Source organism: Amblyomma mixtum, chromosome 3 (genome assembly GCF_055824585.1).
Source record: "Amblyomma mixtum isolate Tamu chromosome 3, ASM5582458v1, whole genome shotgun sequence".
In the NCBI taxonomy this organism is placed as follows: domain Eukaryota; kingdom Metazoa; phylum Arthropoda; class Arachnida; order Ixodida; family Ixodidae; genus Amblyomma; species Amblyomma mixtum.
In genome coordinates this window covers 62,707,360-62,731,187 of record NC_143014.1, presented here as the reverse complement: position 1 = coordinate 62,731,187, position 23,828 = coordinate 62,707,360, and the positions used below count along the sequence as shown (strand labels likewise).

The 23,828-nt window shown below is 49.6% G+C and overlaps 1 protein-coding gene across 1 annotated transcript in view; it reads right to left on the bottom strand.

The window, feature by feature from the left end:
* Positions 1-12,551, bottom strand: part of LOC149350401 (uncharacterized) — a 42,475-nt gene extending 29,924 nt beyond the window's left edge. The window contains exons 1-8 of the mRNA XM_089575529.1: positions 11,700-12,551; positions 10,813-10,955; positions 8,533-8,652; positions 6,898-7,084; positions 4,842-5,036; positions 4,301-4,512; positions 2,948-3,132; positions 1,409-1,516 (exon numbers count right to left, since the gene is read on the bottom strand). Coding sequence (XP_089431655.1) covers positions 1,409-1,516; positions 2,948-3,132; positions 4,301-4,512; positions 4,842-5,036; positions 6,898-7,084; positions 8,533-8,652; positions 10,813-10,955; positions 11,700-12,487 — 1,938 coding nt within the window. The 5' untranslated portion in view covers positions 12,488-12,551. The remainder of the gene's footprint in view (positions 1-1,408; positions 1,517-2,947; positions 3,133-4,300; positions 4,513-4,841; positions 5,037-6,897; positions 7,085-8,532; positions 8,653-10,812; positions 10,956-11,699) is intronic.
* Between the last annotated feature and the right edge of the window lie 11,277 nt (positions 12,552-23,828).

Below are 23,828 nucleotides of genomic sequence, written 5' to 3'. Positions count from 1 at the left end.
TTCGATCACCTGGGATTCGTTAACGTGCACTGACATATCATAAAGCACACCGACGCCTTTTGCGTTGGTCAGTCAAAATCGAGGTTGTGAACTGTACACAAAAAATTGTTGTCGCGTAAAACAGGCATATTGAGAGCTGTAAACGCAATAAACCGTTCTGTGTGTCCTTGCGTCGTGTATCTAGAGCGTATAAGGCGCAACAGGAAGAAAAAAAATGATGAACGACTTATTAAGTTGAACTAAATGGGAGTAAGGTGCGCTAGCACAATCACACCTCCGTTGGCACACTACACCAGCTACATCCTACGCATAATGTGGTTTTCCACTGTCTACTGCAATCTGAACACGTGACCAGAACTTTCGTGACGCAAACGCTCTCCTTTCCTTTTAGCGTGACGTAGATTTCGTCCTTTCCACTGAGCTGTAGCTATCATGCAGAGCAACTAGTGTGACATGATTTCTCTTTCCGCATTGATGCAGCTGGCGCAACACTTGCTTGCAGCTGCGGCGCAACCGGTATCGTCCTCTTCACTTGGCAGCAGCCGAGGCGACACTTGACCGCAGCTGTCGTGAAACTCATTTTCTTCCTTTCCACTTATTGTCCATGGTGGGAACGTGGCAACCTGTCCACCGGGTTGTGGGCAGCCTGCCATCCTCAGGCTTAAACCACAGACAGGAAGGCTTTTTCGCTAGCGAGGCATCTAGTGAGGCAACCTATCCACAGTGTTGTGGGCAGCCTGCCATACTTAGGGTTCAGTGAGTTGTAACATCCATAGTCAGTTACAACTCAAGAATGCAGCGGCGAATGCCCCTCAAAGGAGGCCCGTCCAGCCAATGGCGTCGTCCACATCTGGTTCTGCAGCATATGCTAGGCAGGAAAGAGACAGGGGTCTTTTTGTCCTCAGACCTGGCGACGCCACACCGTCTTTTCAATTTACCCCATAACTCCTCTGCACCCTTAGCCCGAACAACGAACTCACTCTCTGCCATTGGCTGGAGAGCCTTCTTTGAGGAGCATTCACCGCTACCTTCTTTAGTTGTAATTGACTGTAGTGCTAGCGCGCTAAAAAATGCTGACAGAATCAACGATTGGCAGTCTGAAAAATGAAAAAAAAAAAAGGTGCTTGAGAACGTACAGGCGTTCTGCCTTGTGCGTGTGCTCACCTCAATATGGACCGGCGCAAGCGACATCGGCAGCACGCGCTGGTCTTCGCGCAGGAGAGGTCGCATCGAGGGAAGTGACTTGGCAGGGCGTACCTGCGGTCAGTACATGTGGGTGTTATGCGCACGCCGGCGCTTGCGAAAGAAAATCGTTTTGTTTACAAGCCACAAGGATATTGTGTGCTAGCAAAAGGCTGCTCCTACCAGTAGCGTGGCGAGACGACTGTCAGTTCTAAACGTTACTTGCATTTTTCGGGCGCGGCTGAAGCCTCTCCCCTCTGCGGTAATTCCGGTACGCCCTTTGGATGGCGGTCGCCGCCCTCTCACGAACCTCTGGCGTCGCCTTTTTTCCCGGCTGCGAAGCACGTGAAAATGACAAGTAGGAAAAATAAGGCCGATTTGTTGCAGGCAAACATGGCGACAGAAAGCAGAGTCTGATGCTGCGGAAGCTGCTCATGTTAAAAAAACGAAGCAAACTATGAAGGCTAGGAAATAGTGCTTGCCACTTTTGCGGCAGGACTGGATAGCTCTAAGATGAGGAATGAACGGCAGCGTTCAATGAGGCTGAACATACACAGCGCCAGGGCCCACTATTTCACGCATACCGATCGTCTTCCCCACCCTCTGCAGAGCGTGGCAAAAGCTTTCACAATAGCAATACTTTTTTGCAGTTCACAATATCAGGTGTGTCGTCTAAATTGTTTGAGAATTTAAGAGCCTCCAAAACGTCTCGTCCTTGTTAACGAGAAACGTCTTGGAGTCGTTAGGGTCCATTCCGAGCAACTCATACCGAACGCTTACCGCCATTGAGCTTAGCTTCTGTTCTTTACTTCAACACGCACCGCTCCTCGCTTTTCCTTCGGCTTGCCCATCTGAGACGATTTCGTGACATCCCAGCACAACCGTAGACAAAGTGGCCTAAAGCGGCGGCCGTGATTGGAGGTGGCTGCGCGCGCGCTTGTGAGGAAGAGCGCGTTGCTCCCTTCAAGTCTGGCCTTGGCGGAAGAGTCCGTGCGTGGGCATACTCGAGCAACAACGGTGAGGCGATTTTCGGCCACACATTGTTCATTGCTGAAAACATTAGGAGGTCGCATTGCGAATGCCCGCCTAAGCCAATCCATGGGTGGGATGACCCCACCTTGCAGACAGAAAAGCACTACCATGAGTGTAGCTGTTGGGAACCAACTAAATGAGCCAGATTTACGGGTTCCATACGTGATCGATGTGGCCGAGGTAACGTGGCTGAGTTGTCCTAACCTGACCAGGTGCTCCATTGTGTGCTTATTCTTCCGCAGGCTCACGGATTATTTCAGGTCATTTCATTCATTATGTGATATTATTTATTCGGTAAACTACAAGGAAAAACACTGGTGAAGCAGAACAGCCTGCGAGAGCTCTGCTCCAATTTTATCCTCGGACAACATGCGAGGCTTTTTTCTTCACAGTGTTTTCCTCTTTTTCCAGTTGCACTGACCTTTTCTGAGACTTTCTGAATACATGTGTACGTCACGTCTTTTGTTGACCTTTTTTTTTTAAATATACCGTTATGAGTCGTGGCTACCGCAGTCCTCTGTCGGCGGTTGTCAGTTGAACCGCTGATGGGAACTGCAAGAAGCTCGGTCGTCGGGGGCATGCAACACGGGATAACAACGTTCCACTATAGGTCCGAAGATGAAGGCGCGAGTGACCGCCGATAATCAGGAACGCTTGTTTCGATGGGCCGTTGCAGTGGAAGCAGCGTGAAACAAGTCGTGCCGCCGTCGTGGCGCTCCGTTGCCGTACTCACCCATATACGACGAAGGCGTAACCAGTCCAAACGATCCGCGGGCGTCAAGGCGGTGGCGGCGCCCGCCAAGCCCCTCGGCAGCGGTGCACACTCCATGAAACTGCGACGGGCGCGGTCGAACACGATCACATCGCTGATTGGGTGGTTATTCTCGTCTTGGCCCCCAACCAGGTACACTTCGTATCCTGCGCGTGGTGGCCAGCGTTTCCGTTCACGCTCGCAGCCTTTGATATAAGCGGCTCACGACGATGAATAAGAACGACAAGAACACACAGGAAGAAAAAAAAAAGTCGCGTATACCTACCAGGCTGCCCTGATGCCGAGTATCTACGTATATGTGAGGGCTTCGATTGCTGTTACCAGTGGGACAGTGTTACTTTCGACAGCCGTAACGATGTTGCGCGTAGTTTGCTGTTCGGCGAGAAAACACGCCACAGAAGGCGGTGTTCATCAGCTGCTTTGGAGCTGTTCCACTCGGTAATCGATAGGCACGGGAAGACTGCCAAACAGCATTTAGTAACAGCAAGTATTGCATTGCAATTAGCAGTACAATGTTGCTTCTCTCGCGGACTTAGTGAGAGAACGCCTTCAACTTCCCACGGTGCAATAGCTCACAGTGCAAGTGCCATATCTACTATCAGATATCAAGCCTAGTTTAATTCTTTAAGTATGACGCCGCCTCCATAAGGCGTCGTGCTGGTGCGCCTCTTTCCAAATAACACAAATTAGCGGAGGTACTCGATGAAAATTATTTATGCCCTGGCTTGTCTAGTTCCATTTCAGCACGCTCTGTGCTTGGGCTGTATCCTGTAAAGCGTGCACCACCTAATAAAGGAGGTTGATGCGGCTAAGTGTAACCGGCGAGTGGCCTGCAAGTATAATTTTTTTTGTATTGCGTAATTTTTACTCAACATTTAGGTATGTTAGTTAACAGTTAACATTTTTAGTTAAGATTTCGGTATCTGGTAATATAAATTCATCAGGTTGCAGCTTTGTACCTGTTTATGAAAAGCGCGTCGAAAAAGCGGTTTTTAATGCTATCGCATCAAAAATAGAACCGACAGAGCACACCAAACCGAGCTAAAAGCGCCCGTCATGATTGTTTCCTCTCCGTCTACGTTTCGTTCGCTGCACATTTTCGTCGAGATGGGTGTGATCGGGATACAGTGCTCACAGGTGAGCTATAAGCGGGCGTTGTGATTACTACTGCACAGAGCAAGTTAGTGAATCACTGGCGGTTGCTTCGAAGCAACCGCTCGAGCGCTTCAGCTCGGGTCATGCGACAAGACAGGGTTATCTGTGGAACTCAGGTGGCGGAATGTGCTTGTCGGCGGCTGCCACTGGCCCACTCACCTGTCCTCGCCACGCGAACAGAGTGCCTGGGTGATGGCAAGTCAGAGCGGCGCTCAATGGTGGACGACTCCAGCCGGAGCACATCGATGCGCGTGGTGCACCTGACCTCGGGCTTCAGCTGCACGACGCCCCCTACCAGCCAGAGGTCACGGTGTAGGGCCAGGGCCGTGCAGAAGGCTCTCTTCTGCGGCATCGCTGGCAGCTCGGCCCAGCTGCAAAACACGGCATGTTTGCCTTTACTCAGCGCAGAAGAGCGCCTGTCTGCCACCGATTCTCTACTGCGGTTCCGATAGCGGCAAAATAAAAAAAAGAAGAAAGGAACGGTCGTGCACTCCCCAACTTTCCTTTGAATTTGGGCTCAAAGACCCGAGTGAGGCGCCCTTTGCTGCCAATGTGAGAGCTTTTTACGCTGAATTTTACGCATTCAGCGTAAAATGCGCGCCCCCCCCCCCCCCCCCCCGAAACACACACATTGAAAAATAAATATAAAAGCGAAAATTCGCCGTCAGGCTGCGCTCCATGGCGTGCAGTGGGCACTCACGAATCTCTGCTCGGTTCGAAAACGTAGACCGAGTCCTGGAGGGCGTCCCCGTCGGGGCCAGACGTGATGCCGCCCACGATGTAGACGCGCGTGTCGATGGTGACGGCAGCCATCCCTATGAGCGCCATCGGCATTGGGTGGACGAGTGACCACTGGTTCGTATTGCGGGAGTAAACTTCTGCGCTGCTGAGCATCCTGCAGAAAGACCGTCGTGTTCAACTGACCACGTCGATAGGTAAGCAGCCTACCGTGCCTCACGCACGACAGCTCTCCCTCTCTCCCACACAAGCAGCACCACAGCACATCAGGGAGACTCCGGCTTACTCCTCTTCCCAGGCCAAAACATTCGTCCGCGTACTTTCAGAGAGCTTTCCCGTTTACACTCCACGACTCTGGATTCGCTTATTCGCTGCCAACGCTTCAAAGCTCGTAATGTTTTGCAATGATCAGATCGCGTTAATGATCAGTTTACCGTGCCTTCTTATTTTTTATTTCGGAATGCTTAGACATTAGTCGTATCCCTCAAATTTTTTTTCGCGCAGATCGCTATGCCACTTTCATAGTCTTAGCTTTGGCATATTTCTCGTCCGGCGCCTTTCTCGGCCTTTTCGTCTTTTTTTGCGCTATTGTTTCATACATCAATTATAACAATCTTGAAGTATTTTTACATAAGGCCTTTCTACATCCTGATTCCTTAATTCCAGCATGACTGCTGAGGTTTCCATGGAGTCAAATGCTTTCTCGTAGTCTGCATTTCTACAATTTACTCCAATGCAAATGTCGTAAGTTTTGGTTTGGTTTGGTGTGTTGGGGTTTAACGTCCCAAAGCAACTCAGGCTATGAGGAACGCCGTAGTGAAGGGCTCCGGAAAATTCGACCACATGGGGTTCTTTAACGTGCACTGACATCGCACAGCACACGGGCGTCTAGAATTTCGCCTCCATCGAAATTCGACTACCGCGGCTGGAATCGAACCGGCGTCTTTCGGGTCAGTAACGGAGGGCTATAACCACTTAGCCACCGCGGCGGTTTGTCGTAAGTTTCACACCATAAACAGAGTGTCTTGTTCTGGCCATCAAATATTAAAAAAAAAAAATTCGTTTTGCCCTCGGTAGTGCTCGCTAAGTAGAATAATCGAAAATAATTTACTGTAAATGGAATACAATTCTAGAGCCGTGAAAAACGCACTTGTAAGGAGCAAGCGATGACTTGTGCGCTGAACAGTCTACGAGACTGGCGCAGAGAGAAGCATTGCCACCTAGAAGAATTATTGAGGGCTCTTCAATGTAAATGTCCTTCTTTATTAATAGCACAGCCTCGAAGGATTTTAATTTTTTTCTCGAAGTTGACGCATGCTTTATTTTTGTTCCGTAAAGCGATTGGCTGCTGTGCAAATATTAGAGGGTCGCCATTAATAATTCGATACGGACCTTTTCAGAGGTAGCTTAAATGTCTCGGAATTTTTATTTCTCTTTCATTATTTGCAAAACAGCCCACAATAGGAAATATTGCTGATAATCTGGATATCTGAGCGATGCATATATGTACCTGAAAGAACGTTTCGTCTAGCGTCGGATTCACCGCTCAGCGTTTGTTTTCAAGCCAACAATGCAGCGAGGATTCCAGATGACAGGAAGGGTCGCGATTTTTTGCAGAGTGCCGTTCAGTCTTGTTTGTTTATGGTGCGTTCAATGAAGCGGCGAATGAAACGGCTGAAACCTGGGTGGCATGGAGCATTTTTTGCGCGCGGCACCAAGTGGACGTGCCGCCACCATCACGTGTGCAGGAAGCGGGCGCGATGAACGCCCGTGACAGTGCAAGTTCGGCGGTACGGCGGCGTCCGTTTGACACGCGGCGCGGTTCCACGTGCAAAAAAAGTAAAAAAATAAAAAACGCTCCATGGCGACCAGGCTTAAGACAAGCGCGTGCTGGCTCAAAAATTGCAAGCCAGCTGGAAGAACTGCTCCATGGCTCTTCTTCTTTGCAATCGCCACAGGCTACTCTCGCGGCCGAATGCAGGCTGTCGCACGCTCTGAATTTGCAGTGGCGAGCTCACCGGCCGGTGCGATCGGCTCCGCCGAAGACGATCACGCGGTCGTGCAAGCCGACGGCGGCGTGGAAGGCGCGTTCTTGATTCAATGAGGCTAGCACGATCCACCTCTTCCCTCTGTTCCTGAATAGAAAGGCCTTGCTCGATGGCTGCATGTGGCCACTGCTCGTCACGCACAGGGGGTCAAGGCCGCCTGCACAGAGGACGCAGTCACACTCAACTATGCGCACAGCATATATGACGAGTCACAGCATCGGAAGCATAGGCCGCGCAATTGCAAGCAGCCGCCGCATTGCCTGCGATGCGCGCCAAACTGTTGCGTATGCGAAGGACGACGCAACGAAACAAAAAGCAGAAAGATCCCGGAAGCCTGTTTCGTTTCTAGCATCACGGTCCGTCGTGTGCGTCCATCGTGCTGCTCCGACGGTTAGTGACGATATACGTGTGTAGTAAAAAAAATAATATTTATTAAGCACCCAAGAAAATCCATATAGCAAAACGGGTCCATCTAAGCCAATGGTGGCTTGTGTGTCGTGGCCCGGCATCGTCAGCTAAACGATGTGATTGCAGTATACATGCACATATTTAAAACCAACAACGAAAGGGAAAGAAGTAAGAGTGATAAACGTAGATCAGGCTTCCAAGGCATCGAAACAAAAGCATAGAGTAATCTTAACTAAACTGCGACAAAAAATAGGAAATTAAGTACGTTTGTATTACAACATTTGCAATCGACTTTTCAAATTAGACCGAGAGTCCACAGAAAAATATTCGTCTGGCGAGACTTGCTGCTCCGTACCAAGTGGATACGCGCGGTACAACAAAGCGCATTTCTTTGCGCAGGGGGTAATAATAATAATAAAATCAAATGATCTGTGGTTAGAGAACAAGACCGACTCTGCATACTACGACTATCCATGGGACGAACATCACATATGCTGGCACTCGGGCCGCTCTTGTAACTTGTGTATGTGGTTTTAGGTTTTACGGCTTATAAGCAGCCAAGGCTATCAAGCGTCAAAGTCAGGCTTAGAAATGTCAGTTTATGAAAGTTTTCAAAGACACAACTCATTTATCCTCCTTCTATGAACCACCAAACCCCATGAAGCATATACAACTGCATTTTCTATTAAAATCGATGTATTGTTAAAGGTAATGTGAGGGACGTAAAACTACGCGAAATGTCTTCCGTGGTTTTTGATGTTTGCATGGAAATAGGGTGTGGTTTGCTCTGAGCTCGCCACCGCATGCTTAAACATGGAGGTTTATCTTGTTTCGCGAGTATGAAGCTTCTGTGTTACGCGTGCTTAAAGTGCACGTTAGAATCTCTTCGAGTCTAGCACGGGTGCTCGAAAGGGTCGCGTAAAGGTAAACGTAAAGCTAAAAGAAAAATAACTCTGTTCGCATTCAAGGATCGAATAAACTTGACTACTCCAGAGAGCTTGGTGAGTACTATATGGATCACTTGTACAGAGGAGAGGACTTAAAGAAGGTGTGCGTATCACTCGTGCTTGGGGATCAATAGATGGCTGAAAACCATTCCTTTAACGACGTTTTTAGCCGTGTGTAACACTTGGCGGCGCGCCGCGTAGAGCCGACGTTAACGTTGGTTTTGTAACGGGCGTTTTACGCTGTACTCGCCTGCCACCAAGACGTCGTTGTTGCCCACGATGACGGCCGTGTGGTAGCACCTCGGCTCGGGCATGAACCCGATGGACCTCCAGCTATTGTCGCCCGGGTCATAGCACATCACGGCGGCTCCTGCACGTACCACATGTGCGCTGGAATAAGCTTCCTTTTCTCTCCCGCTTTTCTACGAGCACTTAACACTGAAATGTTCTGCCTGAAGGCCTCATTGCAGCGTGCGAAAGAAGGCGATAAAACGCGCTCCGTGATTGTGGGAGGCATGTGCGAGGACCATTCTAAGCAGTTATTTAGGCAGCGTGTTTTTCTACGGCGAAGAATAATACGTCCAAACAATGTGGAGCAGAGTTAGAGAGTGCAAAATGAAGCCCAATTTGGGCGTGAACTTTCCCCTGCCCTTTCTCGCTATCGGCCCCCTATATATAGCCTTCATTGATTACAAGAAAGCATTTGACTCAGTGGAAACCTCAGCTGTCATGCAGGCATTGCCGAGTCGAGGTGTAGAAGAGTGTTATGTGAAAACATTGGAAGATATTTATAACGATTGTACAGCTAGCATAATCCTCCATAAAGTCAGCAATGAAATTCCAATAACGAAAGGCGTCAGGCACCCAGACACGATCCCGCCAATGCTGTTCACGGCCTGTTCACAAGAGATATTCCGGGGCCTGAAATGGGGACAGTTGGGGAAAGAATTAATGGAGAATACCTAAGTAATCTACGATTCGCTGATGACATTGCCTTGCTAAGTCACTCAGGACATGAGCTGCAAAGCATGATCAACGTGTTAGACAGGCAGAGCAGAACGGTGGGGCTACATATTGGGATGCAGAAAACCAAAGTAACGTTCGACAGTCTAGCAAAGGAACAGCAGCTCGCAATTGGCAGCGAGGTGCTGCAAGTAGTAAGAGGAATATGTCTATTTAGGGTGGGTAGTGTGGGCTGATCCGGATCATGGGAGGGAAACATTTTCCTTCCTCCATGGAGGGAAATAACTAGAAGAATAAGAATGGGGTGGAGCGCATATGGCAGATTCGATTAGATCATGAATGGCAGTTTACCAATATCCCTCAAGAGAAGAGTATACAACGGCTCTATCTTACCGGTACTCACTCATAGGGCAGAAGCATGAGACTAACAAGGAGGGTTCAGCTTAAGTTAAGAACAACGCAGCGAGCTATGGAAAGAAAAACGACAGGTGCAACGTTAAGAGATCGAAAGCGGGCGGAGTGGATGAGGGAACAAACGCGGGTAAATGACATCCTAGTCGAAATCAGGAGGAAGAAATGGGCTTGGGCAGGGCATGCAATGCGAAGGCAAGATAACCGCTGGTCCTTAAATGTAACAGAATGGATTCCAAGAGAAGGGGGTGGCGGAAAGTTAGGTGAGCGGATGAGATTAGGAAGCTTACGGGGATAAGGTGCCAGCAACTGGCAAAGGACAGGGTTAGGTTTGGTTTTATTAGGGTTTAACGTCCCAAAGCGACTCAGGCTACGAGGGACGCCGTAGTGAAGGGCTCCGAAAATTTCGGCCACCCGGGGCTATTTAATGTGCGCTGAGATCACACAGTACACGAACCTCAGGAATTTCGCCTTCATCGAAATTCAGCCGCCGCGGCTGGGATCGAACCCGCGTCCTTCGGGCCAGCAGCCGCCACTCAACCACCGCGGCGGTGCCAAAAAAAGACAGTGTTAATTGGAGAGACATGGGAGAGGCATTTGCCCTGCAGTGGGGGTAGTCAGGCTGATGATGATGCAATCCCGTTTCTTCATTTCCACGGGCCGTAGCTCGAGTGCTTAATTAAGATATTAGATAGCAGTTACCGCGGCCGGCAACAACTTTTCCTTTTTTTTTATTTGTAATAACTAGTACCACTACTGCATTGCTACTACTTCGAATATGCAGGGCGTATATATAAGCAAGGAACGGAGAGAAAAATGGAAACGAGTAATACATCTAGGGAGTCAAGGTTATATATATTTAACGCACACCACTGACTGCACACCGATAATGAAAGTCTTCGTTTCGTTAATCTCGTGTAGTAGCTCATTAATTAAGCTTTCTATTGCATGCTTACTCTCAAAGACGCTTAAAGCAATTTCGATGTTGTTTGTAACACTGCGTTTCACTGTGCCAGCACTGCAGTGGGAACGAACGTAATTATCGCATAATCATGACTGCCAAGCGAACGGAGCTGCTTTAATAGCTCACGTGTGTATATCGACGCAAACTTTTGCCAACTCTATGCCCGCGTGTTCTGATTCAAGGGCGGCTTACCATCAGCGTAACCGGTTGGCTGGGTAGGCGATATGCCACCGATGAACTTCAGGTTGTGACAAGGCCCGTTGAAGGTGAGCTGAACTGGGGTCATTAGGTCGCCGTAAAACGGGTCGGCGAAAAAGGAACTCAGGATTTTGTTCCTGGGCACAAGAAAAAAGGGAAGAAAAAGTAAACAAACTGTCACCTAAATTCATTGCCACCACCTGCTGTTTCCCTCAGTGCGTCCGTTTTCGACACACACACACTTGCAGGCATTGTTATAAGCTTTGCTGCTAAACTACGTTGTGAGAGCTTGATGTTCGACAAGCACCCCATTTTTGCTTTGCGTCGCGTTTGGATACCGCGTGTTACTACAACAGTTTATTGCTGTCATCCAACTCTGAGGGACCATGACAGCTGTAATCGAGCTGCCTATTATATTATTTGAGTTCTCGACACCTCTTGGTGCGCTCGCCTTTAGAAAGCCACAGAGGGACACATCGCAGCTGGATGGGGGATCAAGCCGGGAAACGAGGGCCGAGCAACTGCGTAACATGCATATACAGAACGCATCGTTTAACGCGATATCGATATCGTGATTTTCAGCGTATGCACGTGTTATGGGGGGTGACGCGACTCAAACAGCGCTAAGTGGAGCTTCCCTCATCGGATAGACGGCGCACAGGGCAAAGCACAATGCCGACCAAGGGGGAAGGGGGGTCAAGCTGTCGACCAGGACGGTTGTCTCAGCGTCCGCAAAGCAGAAATGCCTTACCTCTTTGCAGCCTAGCTCGCCATTCTGCATCTTTCTTACATATATTTCGCACCAAACCGGGCAAAACTTCGATGGTGTGTTAACTTAAAACGGCGCACAAATGGACGGCCTGGAAATAAATTTTACTCACCGCTCGTCGGCTGTCTTTGTAGTCAGCGGCGGCAAAATATTGCTCAGAGGACTCCAGTAGAACGGGTCGTTTTGCTCACTCGCAGCCAGGCAGTTTAGCGAAGTGTGGCATGCGCGAAACTCAGTCTTTTTTTGCTCGCGAGCGGCGTCTTCCAACTGGGTAGCGTTTAGGCGCGAAGCGTTTCGCAGCCCAGATGCTGCAGACGGCACATGTCCAGGGTCAGCTGAGGTAGGTCCTTGGTCACCACTGCCTTCGTGAGCGCTGGCAATCCATTTCTTTCGCTGTGGACGAATATTCCCCATATCGCGTTCTCCCACGAGAGGCCACGAGCCTTTCGTGAACACTCTCTCCGCCTCATGTGCCTCGTTTCGCGGGAAAGATTGACGTCTGGGACAAGCATCGTCCCACGCGATTTTCTTCTGTCCTGGGTAAAACGCGTTCACCGTATGTGAGCGCTGTCGTGTGTGTTGTCCAACTTCTGTACCTCGCGCCATGTTCGCGCTGATATTGCGGTCCATCGTTCCTGCAAAGCGGTATGCGGGTGCTCTGCATTGGTCGCTGCCTACCTCTCTACGCTGACCCGTGTTCCTGCTGATACAACGGTCCATCGCCCTCGCAAAATAGGGTCCAGGAACTCTGCATTCGTCAAGGCACCCTTCTGAACGCCGCTGTCTTTCCTCGCCCATACGATGGCCCATTGTTTCAACATTGTCAGCTACGGGAGCGCTGCACTGGTCGCGCCCCTCTTCTGTGCGCCGTCCGGTGTTCTGGCTGATGTGAAGATCCATAACTTCCTCAAAGTAGGATACAGGGGATCTATACTGGTCGCTGACTGCTTCTATAAGCCGCTGTTTGTTCTCGATGACACGGCGATCCGTTGTATCCATGATGTCTGGTCTAGGAGAGCTGCGCTCGTCACCGAGCACTTCCGCACGCCGCCCCCTTTTCTCGACCATTAGACGTCCCACTGTTTCTACGATGTCAGATACTGGTGCAGTGCACTCGTCGTGCTCGATTTCTGTTCGTCGCCCTCGGTTCCCGCCAAAGTGACGGTCCATCGTTGTCGGAAAGTTAAACGCAGGGGCTTTACACTGGTTGTCGACAAACTCTGTACGCCGCCGCCTGTTCTCACTGACACGACGGTCCATGACCTCAAAGTGATGTCCCGGAGCTCTGCACTCGTTCCGGAATACTTCTGTTGGCCGCCCCCTTCTGTCGCTCATGTGATGATCCATCCCTTCTGCATAGTCCGCTAGAGGAGCTCTGCTTTCGTCACGGGCCACTGCTGCACGCCGTCCCCTGTTTTCTCTTGTGCGATGGTCCATTGTTTCTGTAAAGTCGTAAGTAGGGTCTTTACACTGGTCACGGCCTAGCTGTGTACGCCACCGCCTGCTCTCGCTTAAATGACGGTCCATGTTCTCCACGAAGTCGGGACCAGGATCTATGGACTCGTCACGGTCCACTTCTGCACACCATTCCTTCTTCTCGCTGATGCGTCGGTCCATGCTTTCAGTAAGGTCGAAAGCAGGGGCTCTACACTGGGCGGGGCCAATTTCTGTGATCACCCCCATTTTCTCTCTGATTGGACGGTCAATAGTTTCCTCGCTACACTCGTCGCGGCCCACTAGTTCAAGCAGGCCCCTGTTCTCACTGGCACCATGCTTCACCCTTTCCCCAATGTCATCTCCCGGAGCTCCACACTCGCCACGAACGTCTTCTGGACGCCGCGCATTCTTCTCTCTGTTAGGGTGGTACATCGTTTTCTCGAAGTAGGGTGCGAGAAGTCCGCATTCGTCGTCTTTGTCATGGGAGGAGGGCTCAAAGAAACGTCGGAGCCTCAAAGGGCACTTCTTCGGATAGTAATGTGATAAATTTTTAAAAGCCAGAGCAATTATTTTTCTTTCCTCTTCCTTAATAATGTCCGTATAACTTCGTCTGGCTCCGTGTTCTTCTGAATTGTTATGTGACACAAACTGGAGGTGGTTCCTCTGCACGGGAGGGCTGCACTCGTCGCGCCCCACTTCCGCACGCCGTCCGGTGATCTGGCTGATGGGAAGATCCATAACTTCCTCAAAGTAGGATACAGGGGATCTATACACAAACCGGAGGTGCTTCCTCTCCAGCGGTGGTGAAGTGTCTTCGGAAGAGCCGTCGACGCAAGATCCTTTCACATTCTCGACAGTTCTGTTCGGTGTTGTTTTTGTATCAGCTTTCGGGCTTGATGCCATGGGTGGCGAAGCAGGGTACCCAAATAAGAACTCGGAATCAGCCGCGCTTTCAGCCTGCAGAGCCTGATTTTGTGGTGAATGGAAATGTAAACCCAAGACGCACTTTTCTGTCTTCGAAGAGCCTTCTGGCAGGTACACAGCTTCGGCAAGGGATCCCCGCTTGTCAGTTTTGACGTGAGATGCACGGGACTCTTCGTCGGGTGTCTCTTTTCCATGCACGTGCCTTTCTGTTCGTTTCCCCTGGTGATGACGATTTCTCTCGTTGAACGACCGGGTGTTAGACCGGGTGTCGTCCGAAAGGAGGGACTCTTCTGAACTTTGATCTTCTGTGTATGGAGACTCGTGACTCTGGCTTCTTTCTGTTCGTTTTTCCTGGTAATGACGATTTCGCTCGTTGAACGACCGGGTGTTAGACCGGGTGTCGTCCTGAAGGTGGGATTCTTCTGAACTTTGATCTTTTGTGTATGCGGACTCGTGACTCTGGCTTCTTTCGTACGCCGTGCGCACAATCCGTGCAGCGTGTCTGCGGGAGCATGCTTCTTCGCTCCTCGTGAACTCCCTGCCGCGCATGCGCATGCCTCCACGAAGTTGTAACGGAGAAATAAAGGCGTTCGTGTTCGAGTGGTCACCTTCATACCTTTCTGTTCGTGGGTAACGAGCTCGCGATTCATCAGTTAAGGGGCGCTCCAAACCACGGGCCATATTAAATGCACCGCAGAAAATGCAAAGAAATCCTTGCCTTGCGGAAGGTTCTGAAGAGCTGCTCCGATTTGGTTGCCCGGCTTTGCGGCCCCTAGTTCTCACGTTACCACCAATGTCGCTCCCTGCTGAGCGAGCATGCTCTTCAGAGTTCACCACATCTCGTGCATGTGGAGAATTGTTCTCATTCGTCGGTCGCGGATCGTAACTTGTGCCTCTCGCACGACCGCGGCGGAAAGTCTCTTCCGCCCACTGATCCCGACTGCAGCTGCTGCCGCTCGAGCTCGGAGGGTTCCACCGTCGATCGTGGTTTACAAATCGCCCGTAGAGCCTGTGCCCTCGCGGTCTTGAGAGCGCCGCGTGGCGATGGCTGCCGTCGTAGTCGAGCAGTCTGAAGGCACCAGCGGCGACTGAAGCGCTCCTGCCGGGCGCCTCCACGCGGCTGGGGCGCGTTCCGCGGTGATGCTGCAGCCGCTGGAAGAGAAGGGACTCCATTGGCGTGCCATTGGCGGCAGACACTTTGTGTTAACCTTACCCTAAGCATGTCTGCCTTCCTTCGCGGGAAGGTGGGCACGGTAGGCCGCCTGTGTCAGCGTCGCCTCTGCATCCTGCGATTTAGCAGATTTCAGCATTTTCACTTTATTTCGACAAGGTTGCTTTGAAGGATAGAACTACCGGGTGTTTTTTTTAGAAGGTCAGAAATTTTTAAAGAAAGGTAAATTCCTTGAGATTTTTTAAACCCTGGGGCTATACTGAGGGATAAGGCGGACGCCAGGTAATAGGCAAACTACTTTAAGTAGTTCGCTGATTAACTGAATACGTTAAATAACTTCTATAATTTTTATTTTAGGGGATAATTTGTAGTAGCAGAATTGGAGATCGTCTTCCAAACAGTCCAGCCAAGAAAAAAAAATTTAATGAAAAAATTTTTTGCGCGCGTTACGAAGCGGGAAAAAGTCACCCTGGTAGGCAGCTTCACACCTTAGCACAGCATCTGTGAGCACCTGTGACGCAGCTCGCTCCGCCCTGCGCTTTGTGTCAATGCGTTTTTGTTCCAACGCGGCATTCCGTGAGGCCGCGGAGCGAAACAAGCAGCGATAGCGCAGACCGCCCGTCCGGGCTTCAGGTGATATCAGCCGTGTGACGCAAAGCGCAGGGCGGAGCGAACTACGTGAGAAGCGCTCACCGCCGCTGAGTTATTGTGTGAAGATACCTACCAGGGTGACTTTTTCACGCCTCGTAACGTGCGTGAAAAATTTCAATTAAAATTGTTTTTTCTCGGTTGGACTGTTTGGAGGATGATTTCCAATTTTGCGAATACAACAAAAGCCTTAAAATTAAAATAAGAAAAGTTTATTAACATATTTAGTTAATCAGCTAACTAAACAAAAAAGTTTTCCTCTTGCCTGGCGCCCGCCATAGCCTCCAGGATAGCCCCAGTGCTAAAATAAATCTAAAGCAATTTACTCCTTAAAAATTTTGGACCAAAAAAAAACACCCGGTATATTGGGCATACAGCTCAATGACATTGGCCACCAAAGAAAGCGGTCACTGTTTTATTACTTCAAAGGAATGAAAATCAGCCTTTCAGAAAAACACGGGGTGAGAGAAAGTTTGCATGTTCGATGTTCTCAGTTCTCGCGGAATCGACGAGTTCAACACTCGTCTTTTTTTGTTTAGAGACAGCTGGTAGCGCGTAGACACTTCGAAAGTCGGCAGGGTCCCGTAGTTTCCTCCACGGAAATCAAAGTTCGCGCTAGACCTAGGTGGTGTAATACGTTTCATTATGCCAGGTGTGCGTATCTTCATCATATTGCAATGAGGTGTCGTGAAAGATGGATTAGCGTTAACTAGGTGAAGCTGAACATGGATTATCTTTAAAGCCATGGAAAATTTAATACAGTGGGTACTTCCGTGCCAAAGCCGAGGGAGCGGATGTAAGCCACGCTGTGATGGGCAGCTCCGGATTTCGACTGCCTCGGCTTCACAGTCATCTTTGGCACACGTCCGCATCCGGGGTGCAGAGAAGTGTCGCTACACAAAGAATGTCGTCTTCATCGAAACGCGGCCGCTGTGGTCCGGCTCGAACACGCGCAACCTAGGGCCCATTTAGCGGAACGCCAGTAGCAAACAAAATGAGCCGTCGCGACGGTTATGAGGCGCATGCAATAAACAGGTAGAAATTGGGAAAAAATTAATAATCACACCATTGCGAATAAAATCTGACAAACTGACTATTCGTAGCGCAGGCCTGATAATTTCGCAACTTGGATTATGTAATGTAGGTGGCGCTGTATGACATACCGCATCCTACATGTTTTTTTTATTATGCCTCCTTAAGGGGGAGCGTATAGCAAGTGTGAATCAAATATTAACTCTTTGGATTCAAAGCTCGAAAGGAGGCAGTGTTTCCATTTTAGCTGTTTTTTCGCTAAATTGAGCGACTTTTGTTGCCTCTTGGCGGGAAAAATATTTGTCGAGCGGCTAGCAGATTTCTTTGCGGATTTTGAATCTTTAGTAGGTGGGTCTCATTGTTTTAGCGGATTTCACGTTATTTAAGCGCATTTGCAGTGGATCTGAACAAAATGAGAAATTGTCATCGGGCTTTAGTAAAAAAAAAGTGGCCCGCCGGTTACGTGCGTGGAAGGGAATCTAGCAGCGGCGCCGGCTGCCTGCTCGTTGGCTGGCCAGTTGGCATTTGCCTCGAAGAAGCCCACGGAGAGATTCGTAGTCTGCGCCTCTTCGCACCTGGCTGCTGTAGGGTGTAAACTGATGCCATGCATGACCCTGCGAGGCGCGGCGAAAAGCGACACGCCGCCGGCGCATAGGCGACTCGATCACTGTTGCTACCCTACCTCGCAGGTTACCTCTGCGACAGCATTCAAAGTGTCTCTCTACGCTTTGAACGCCTTCTCGCAGTGCTTCCTCCATCCCTTGCTTCCGTGCAGAATAAATCAGTCCGCTTGGTATATCAGCATTGTCTGCGGCGCTACGCCAGAAAATATAACATATCCCAGACGGTGCGTACGTGCACGGGAGATTATCATGCCAAGAGCGCCAAAAGTGAAGTACGCTCGAAAGTTTCGAGACGCTTAAAGACCCGGATCTGTGCAGCTGGCTTCTCTGGAAGACAGCACCCAAAGAATTGAAGGTTGCCGAACGTAAATTCTGCCGGTGGCAACTTGGATCCAAATACAACGACCTGAGGGCGCACGAAGATACAAAAAAGCAGCAGAATGCTGCTAGCATATTAGACCCGTCGCAAAAGCCGATTACCATCCCGAAAAGAACGGAAAGCGATCGATGCAGCGAGTACAGAAGAGGGTAGGGCGGTGTTGTTTATAGCTGAACACTGCAGCATTATTAAGAAATTATTCCCAGGCATTGCGGCTCCCAAAGGCTACCTAATGAAGAGGACAAAATGCGCTGCAGTGCTTAAAAATGTTTTGTAGCCGCACGTTAAAGAGGGCCTTTCATCTGACATTGGCAACAGCAAATGCAGCATCATTGTTGACGAATAAACTGACATGTCAGTAACAAAGTATTTGTCAATATGTGTCATTTACCACAGTGAAGCAGTCTCGTCAATTGTAAAAAATTCATGTCCCTGTGCGTGCTAAAAACATGCGATGTGCGCAGCATTGTTGAGAGCATGCGGAATGTGCACTGGACGATCACAGTCTGAAATTGGAAAATCTTGTTGGTATCGGGACAGACAACGCGAGCTTTAGGACAGGCGTAAACAGCGGTGTCTATCAACAGCTCAACGTTCATATGCTCCCCATTTGGTTTTGATTCGCTGCGTCTGCCATTCGTTCCAGCTGGCGACATCAGCCGGTGTGGGAGACTCCCAAGAAGCTTAGATTACCTTGTGAACGAAACTCACAGTTGGTTTACTAGGTCCTCATAACGGCTGCAAGCGTACAAGAAACTTTTTGGTCTCTAGCTTAACATCGGAGAAGCGCCTTTGAAGATGCTTGCTCGACTAGATGGCTTACTATCACGATAGCAGTGGAACGAGTGCTGGACCAGTGGGAAGAGCTGAAGACGCACTTCCAAGTATTTAGGATGACGGAAAAATGCTATGGCGCGGAAGTGCTTCACTCCATGTAGTGTGACGACGCGAACAAAGCTTATTTGCTATTTCTAAAGCCAATACTCGTGGAAATACAAAGAGTGCGCAAGTCTTTTGAAGCGAATAGTGTGGACCAGACAAAGCTGCTGGAAGACCTCGTGTCACTTTTGTCTACCCTAACCAAAAAAGTGGTGCTTCCAACTGAACACGTCGACGCATTGAAGACCAAAGACCAAAAAACCGTACTTGGGCTACTTGTTCGAAAAGCCCATACAAGAAATGGATAAAGCGGGCTTTAGTACAGAAGACGAGGACATGTTAAGACAGAGATGGATAAAGTTCTTGGTTTCTCTCATCGAGCAGATACGGCAGAGGCTTCCTAACAACATTGAAACGTTAAAAAAAGTTGCCAGTAGAAAAAGCCTTGTGTGTACTGAAGCCTGTCAGTCCCACTGATGGAAGCGGTAGGTGTACCTCCAGCCAATCGAAGAGCAGTGCGACTGTCGCATGAACGAATACCTCAACTGCGAAGTAAAAATTGGAGAGACTCTTCTGGCGAGAACATCTTCAGCGAACTAGCGGACTTTGCTGTCTGAATGCTGGTCCTACCTTACTCGAAAGCGGAAGTTGAAAGATCGTTCAGCCATATGAACTTGCTCAAGACAAAACTGCGAAACAGGCTCGCGCCAGATACATTCGACGCCATTTTGGTGATCAGAGCGGGGCCGAAGAGGCAAGTTAAATGATGTTTTCACTACCAACTTCCAGAAAAAGTTACCCGACTCATTCGAAACGATACCAGTTACAGTGGACAGAGTGAACCATCAACTTCCGGAAGTGCTACGTGTAAGCTACTTTACCTTGCAGGTGGATAACGGAGATGAAGATGCTGATGCATTTGTGTTTGACGTCACACAGTTTTTCCGTGGCTTTGCTTCAACGCTCGCATAGAGTTGCTTTGGGCTATTCGTTACTAGTCCGAACATATTTACACTCTCCTCATGTTTTTTTCTTGTAATTACTCAAGCAATGTGATTGATGTACTTGGTAACCCTTGTTGCTATCTCCTAATGTTTATATGCAATAAATCCATGAAGAATGGCACCTTGTGGAGGACTGTTTGCACAGGTTCTTGCGGACTGTGCATTTGAGGAGAATTGAATTACCTTACAGCCTACTTAAGTTTTTCTTCACTCACGCCTTTAAACAAAATTACTGGCAGGAACGCTCGCTGATGACGCAGCAGGTGCAAAAGGATGCGGTACGATCTACCCGGATGCTCCAAACGAATGTTTCTCAAAAAATAATGTGACTGGACGCTTGACTGCTAGCCACAGTTGCGGGATACAATATGACGCCTATTCCTTGACCTTATGGTCATGACTGGTGATGATATGCACACAAGCAGACGCCGCTTCAAACGACGCTGCGCATTCTGGTGTCGTTTTTGCTTAACCACTTGTTGTGATCATAGTTCTGACACTGGATCGCTACATTTGTTTGCATTTCCAAGCCAACAAAAGACGCAGTGCAAGTATTTTTTGCATCTGGCATCGCAGTGCATATCAGCGAATATTTTGGTGTTTTTCGAAAATATTTTGACGAAATGCAAGAAAACAGAGGTGGGAACACTAATGGCAGTTTTCCCGCCACGGTACAGTGCTACTGTAGCCACGGTAAACATGATGTGACGTGTGCTGCATGGCGTCAGAAGTGGCAGCAACGTAAGTTTCTGTGAAGACTCCAATTCCATTAAGTGGTTCCCCGCACGTCTAGGCTACTGCTGCTTAGTGGCCGTCATGAACGAAGATACAAGAATCGACCTCCCGGCACCAGCGGTTGCCGCAACGACAGCTCCGCCCATAGTCCAAGGCTTAGCTCAGCGTCATGCACCACCGCCGTTTGACTTTGAAAACCCAGGCAACCCAGGTGCCTGGCTTGCGTGGCTTTGGCAATTCGAGGACTACGCGTTCGCTACAGGACTCTACGCAGCACTTCCCGAAGTCCAGGTACGCTCGATGCTTTACTGCATGGGACCGAGGGCACGCGAGATTCTCGCGTCGACCACGCTCGGGGAAGCCGACTGCAAGAACGTCGCAGCCGTAAAAAAAGCTTTCACTGATCATTTCGTACACCCGCTCAACGGATTGTACGAGTCGGCTCGCTTTCATCACTGCACCCAGCAGGCGGGGGATGCAATTGACGCGTTTTTCACTGCTCTCAAAACGTTGGTGACACGTTGCAACTATCCAGCAGCGGAAGTCGAAGCGAGACTTGTACGCGACTGGTTTGTGGTTGGGCTGACCGATTGGAAGCTCGGAAGCTCTCCGACCAACTTTGTTGAAACCCGCAGATTACACTGCAAGCTCTCGCACACGCCAGAAAGTATGAAGACGCTGAAAACGAGCGACAAGCTCGCGACGGTGGGGATTCGTTGTCGCCACTTGCAGTTGACGCGGCTCGCTTTCGCAAAAGAAATCGGAGGCAGCTCGGAAGAAGCAAGTGCCCCTTTTGCGGCCGTGGTCCACATCCGTGCACCGAGTGCCCTGCTCGTCGCTCAGTTTGCAATTTCTGCTCCAAGAACGGTCACTTCGAAAGCGTCTGTCTTAAAAAGGAGCGTTCTTCGTTGAAAAACGACAGAAACCTTCTGCGAGCGCCGTAGAACTGCATGCTGTGACAGCACAGCGCCCCATCACGAAGTACATCGAGGTGCAGGTGAATGGCACCCGGCTGAATTTAAAGGTGGATAGCGGTGCTGAAGTCTCCGTAGTACCCGGTACGTTCGCCGGATTGCCGTCGCGTCTTGAAGCGCAAGAAGGTGAGCTCATGGGCCGGGTCCGGATGGTCAACCACTTGTTGTCCTGGGGACGTTCACAGCTACTCTGAGGTGTAAATGTAAGTCATCCATGCAGAAAGTGCATGTGGTGCGTTCTCAGCTTGTACCGTTACTAGGGTTCCTCGCTATTCAAGCAGTCGGATGTCGTCAGCGACAGAGAGAAAAAAAACGGAGACTGTCCTTTCTCTAAGAGCAACGCACAGCAATTGTTCGGGGGTCTGGGTGAACTTCGTGAACCTTATACTATTCGTGTACAGCCAGATGCGGTGCCATATTCACTCAACGTTGCAAGGAGAATCCCGATCCCCTCTCCAACAGGTAGTTAAGTCTGAACTCGACAGAATGGAAGCACATGGCGTTATACGCAAGGTCACAACTCCTATGCCATGATCTGCTGGTCTAGTGGTGGTGCCTAAACCATCTGCTAACTATCGTCTGTGCGTTGACCTGACGAAACTCAACAAAGTCGTTCTCCGAGAGCGGCACGTGCTCCGAACGGTTGAAGAGGTTCTGGGTTTGCTGGGAAATGCGAAGGTGTTCTCAAAGCTGGATGCTACCTCCAGTTTCCACCAAGTGAAGCTGGCAGAGGAAAGCCAAGAACTGACAACCTTTATAGCACCTTCTGGGCGCTATTGTTTTTGTCGACTCGCGTTTGGAATAACTTCTGCACCTAAGTACTTTCAGAGACAGATGTCATATATTCTTGAAGGGCAAGAGGAAGTGGTCAACATGATCTATGATTTGTTAGTGTTCTGCAGCGATCGCAAGGAGCATGACAAAAGACTGGCCGAAGTGTTCGACCGCCTTAGGAAAGATGGACTCACTTTGAACAAGGAAAAGTGCAAGTTCGAAGTATCACGTGGTGACTTTCTGGGAGTAATGTCAGCAAATGGTATTTCGCCAGATCCGACAAAAGCTGAAGCTGTCAAGAAAATGGAGCCACCCACTGATGTTGGGGGTGTCCGCAGGTTTCAAGGCATGGTAAACAACGTTGCAAGGTTCCTGACTCACCTGTCTGATATCGTGGGCCAAATTCGGGAGCTGTTGTGCAAGAAGTCCACTTGGTCATTGGATGTACCTCAGCAAGTCACCTTTGAAAAGGTGAAGAACATGCTTTCCTCAGACGTCTGCATTGGCCGGCTGTCATCCGGAGCGCCACACAGTGATCTCTGCAGACTCAAGCTCCTACGGACTGGATGCCGTCCTCATGCAAGACCAACCCTCAGGTGAAAGGCGCGCCGTCGCCTTTGCATCTCGTTCGCTGACTGCAGCTGAACAAAGGTATAGCCAGACAGAGATGGAAGCCCTTGCAGTGACATGGGCTATGCAACGTTGCGATGAGTTGGTAAGAAGCCTGCAGTTTATAGTAGAGACTGATCAACCACTTACAGCTCTACTTAACAGAACACGTTGTGGGGCTAGTTCGTGAAGCGTGGTTTCTTGGAAATTTTTTCAGCACTACAAAAACAAGGACGCAGAAAGAAAGAAGTACGCAGGATGGGCGCTGACTCCAACTAACTTAAATGAAGCTGACACATTCAACATTTATACACAATGAAGGACCAGAGCGCATGCAGTTGGGAAATTTCCGGTAGGTTAGAGAGTACAGACTACATGCTGTCATCTATTCAATTATCGATATTGGCTCTCTTGCAGGGAGACTGATGTGGCGCTGACACACGTGTCGCCGCCTTTGTTTGATAAAAAATGCTTTGGACAATTCGCTTGCTAATCTGTCTTTACTACTGCTTAGAATTTTGATACGCTCAAGTCGTGCGTCACAGTTTTGATCGTTCATCTTTGCAGGAGTGGCAGTGGGCGGGTAGATTTTCAAATGAGACGGAAACGTCGCCAAGTGAACGTTTATGTTCCCTGGCACGTTCGTTCACACAGCGGCCAGTCTGCCCGACATATATTTTGCCACATTTAAGGGGGATTTCATATACCACACCCGTGGCACAGCGCATGTACGGCTTTGTGTGCTTCGTCCCGCAGCCGGAACTGTCAGGGCTGCAACTGCTGGCCTTGGGGCACATCTTGGCCAAATTAGCCTAGAAAAGACCAGCGGCACACCGTGCTTGTTGCCAACCCTTTTCAGGTTGTGGGAGACCCTATGAATGTAGGGGATAACCACTGGCTTGGCGCTGTTACGCTGTTGTCTCCTGGCTTTCTTTGGTCTCCCTTTAACTTTCTACAAGTGTCTCGGTCACGACTGTCAATACGTGGTCAGGGAACCCTACTTTGCGCAGTATAGCTACCTCGCCCTGAAGGCTTGTCTGCATCATGTGAGG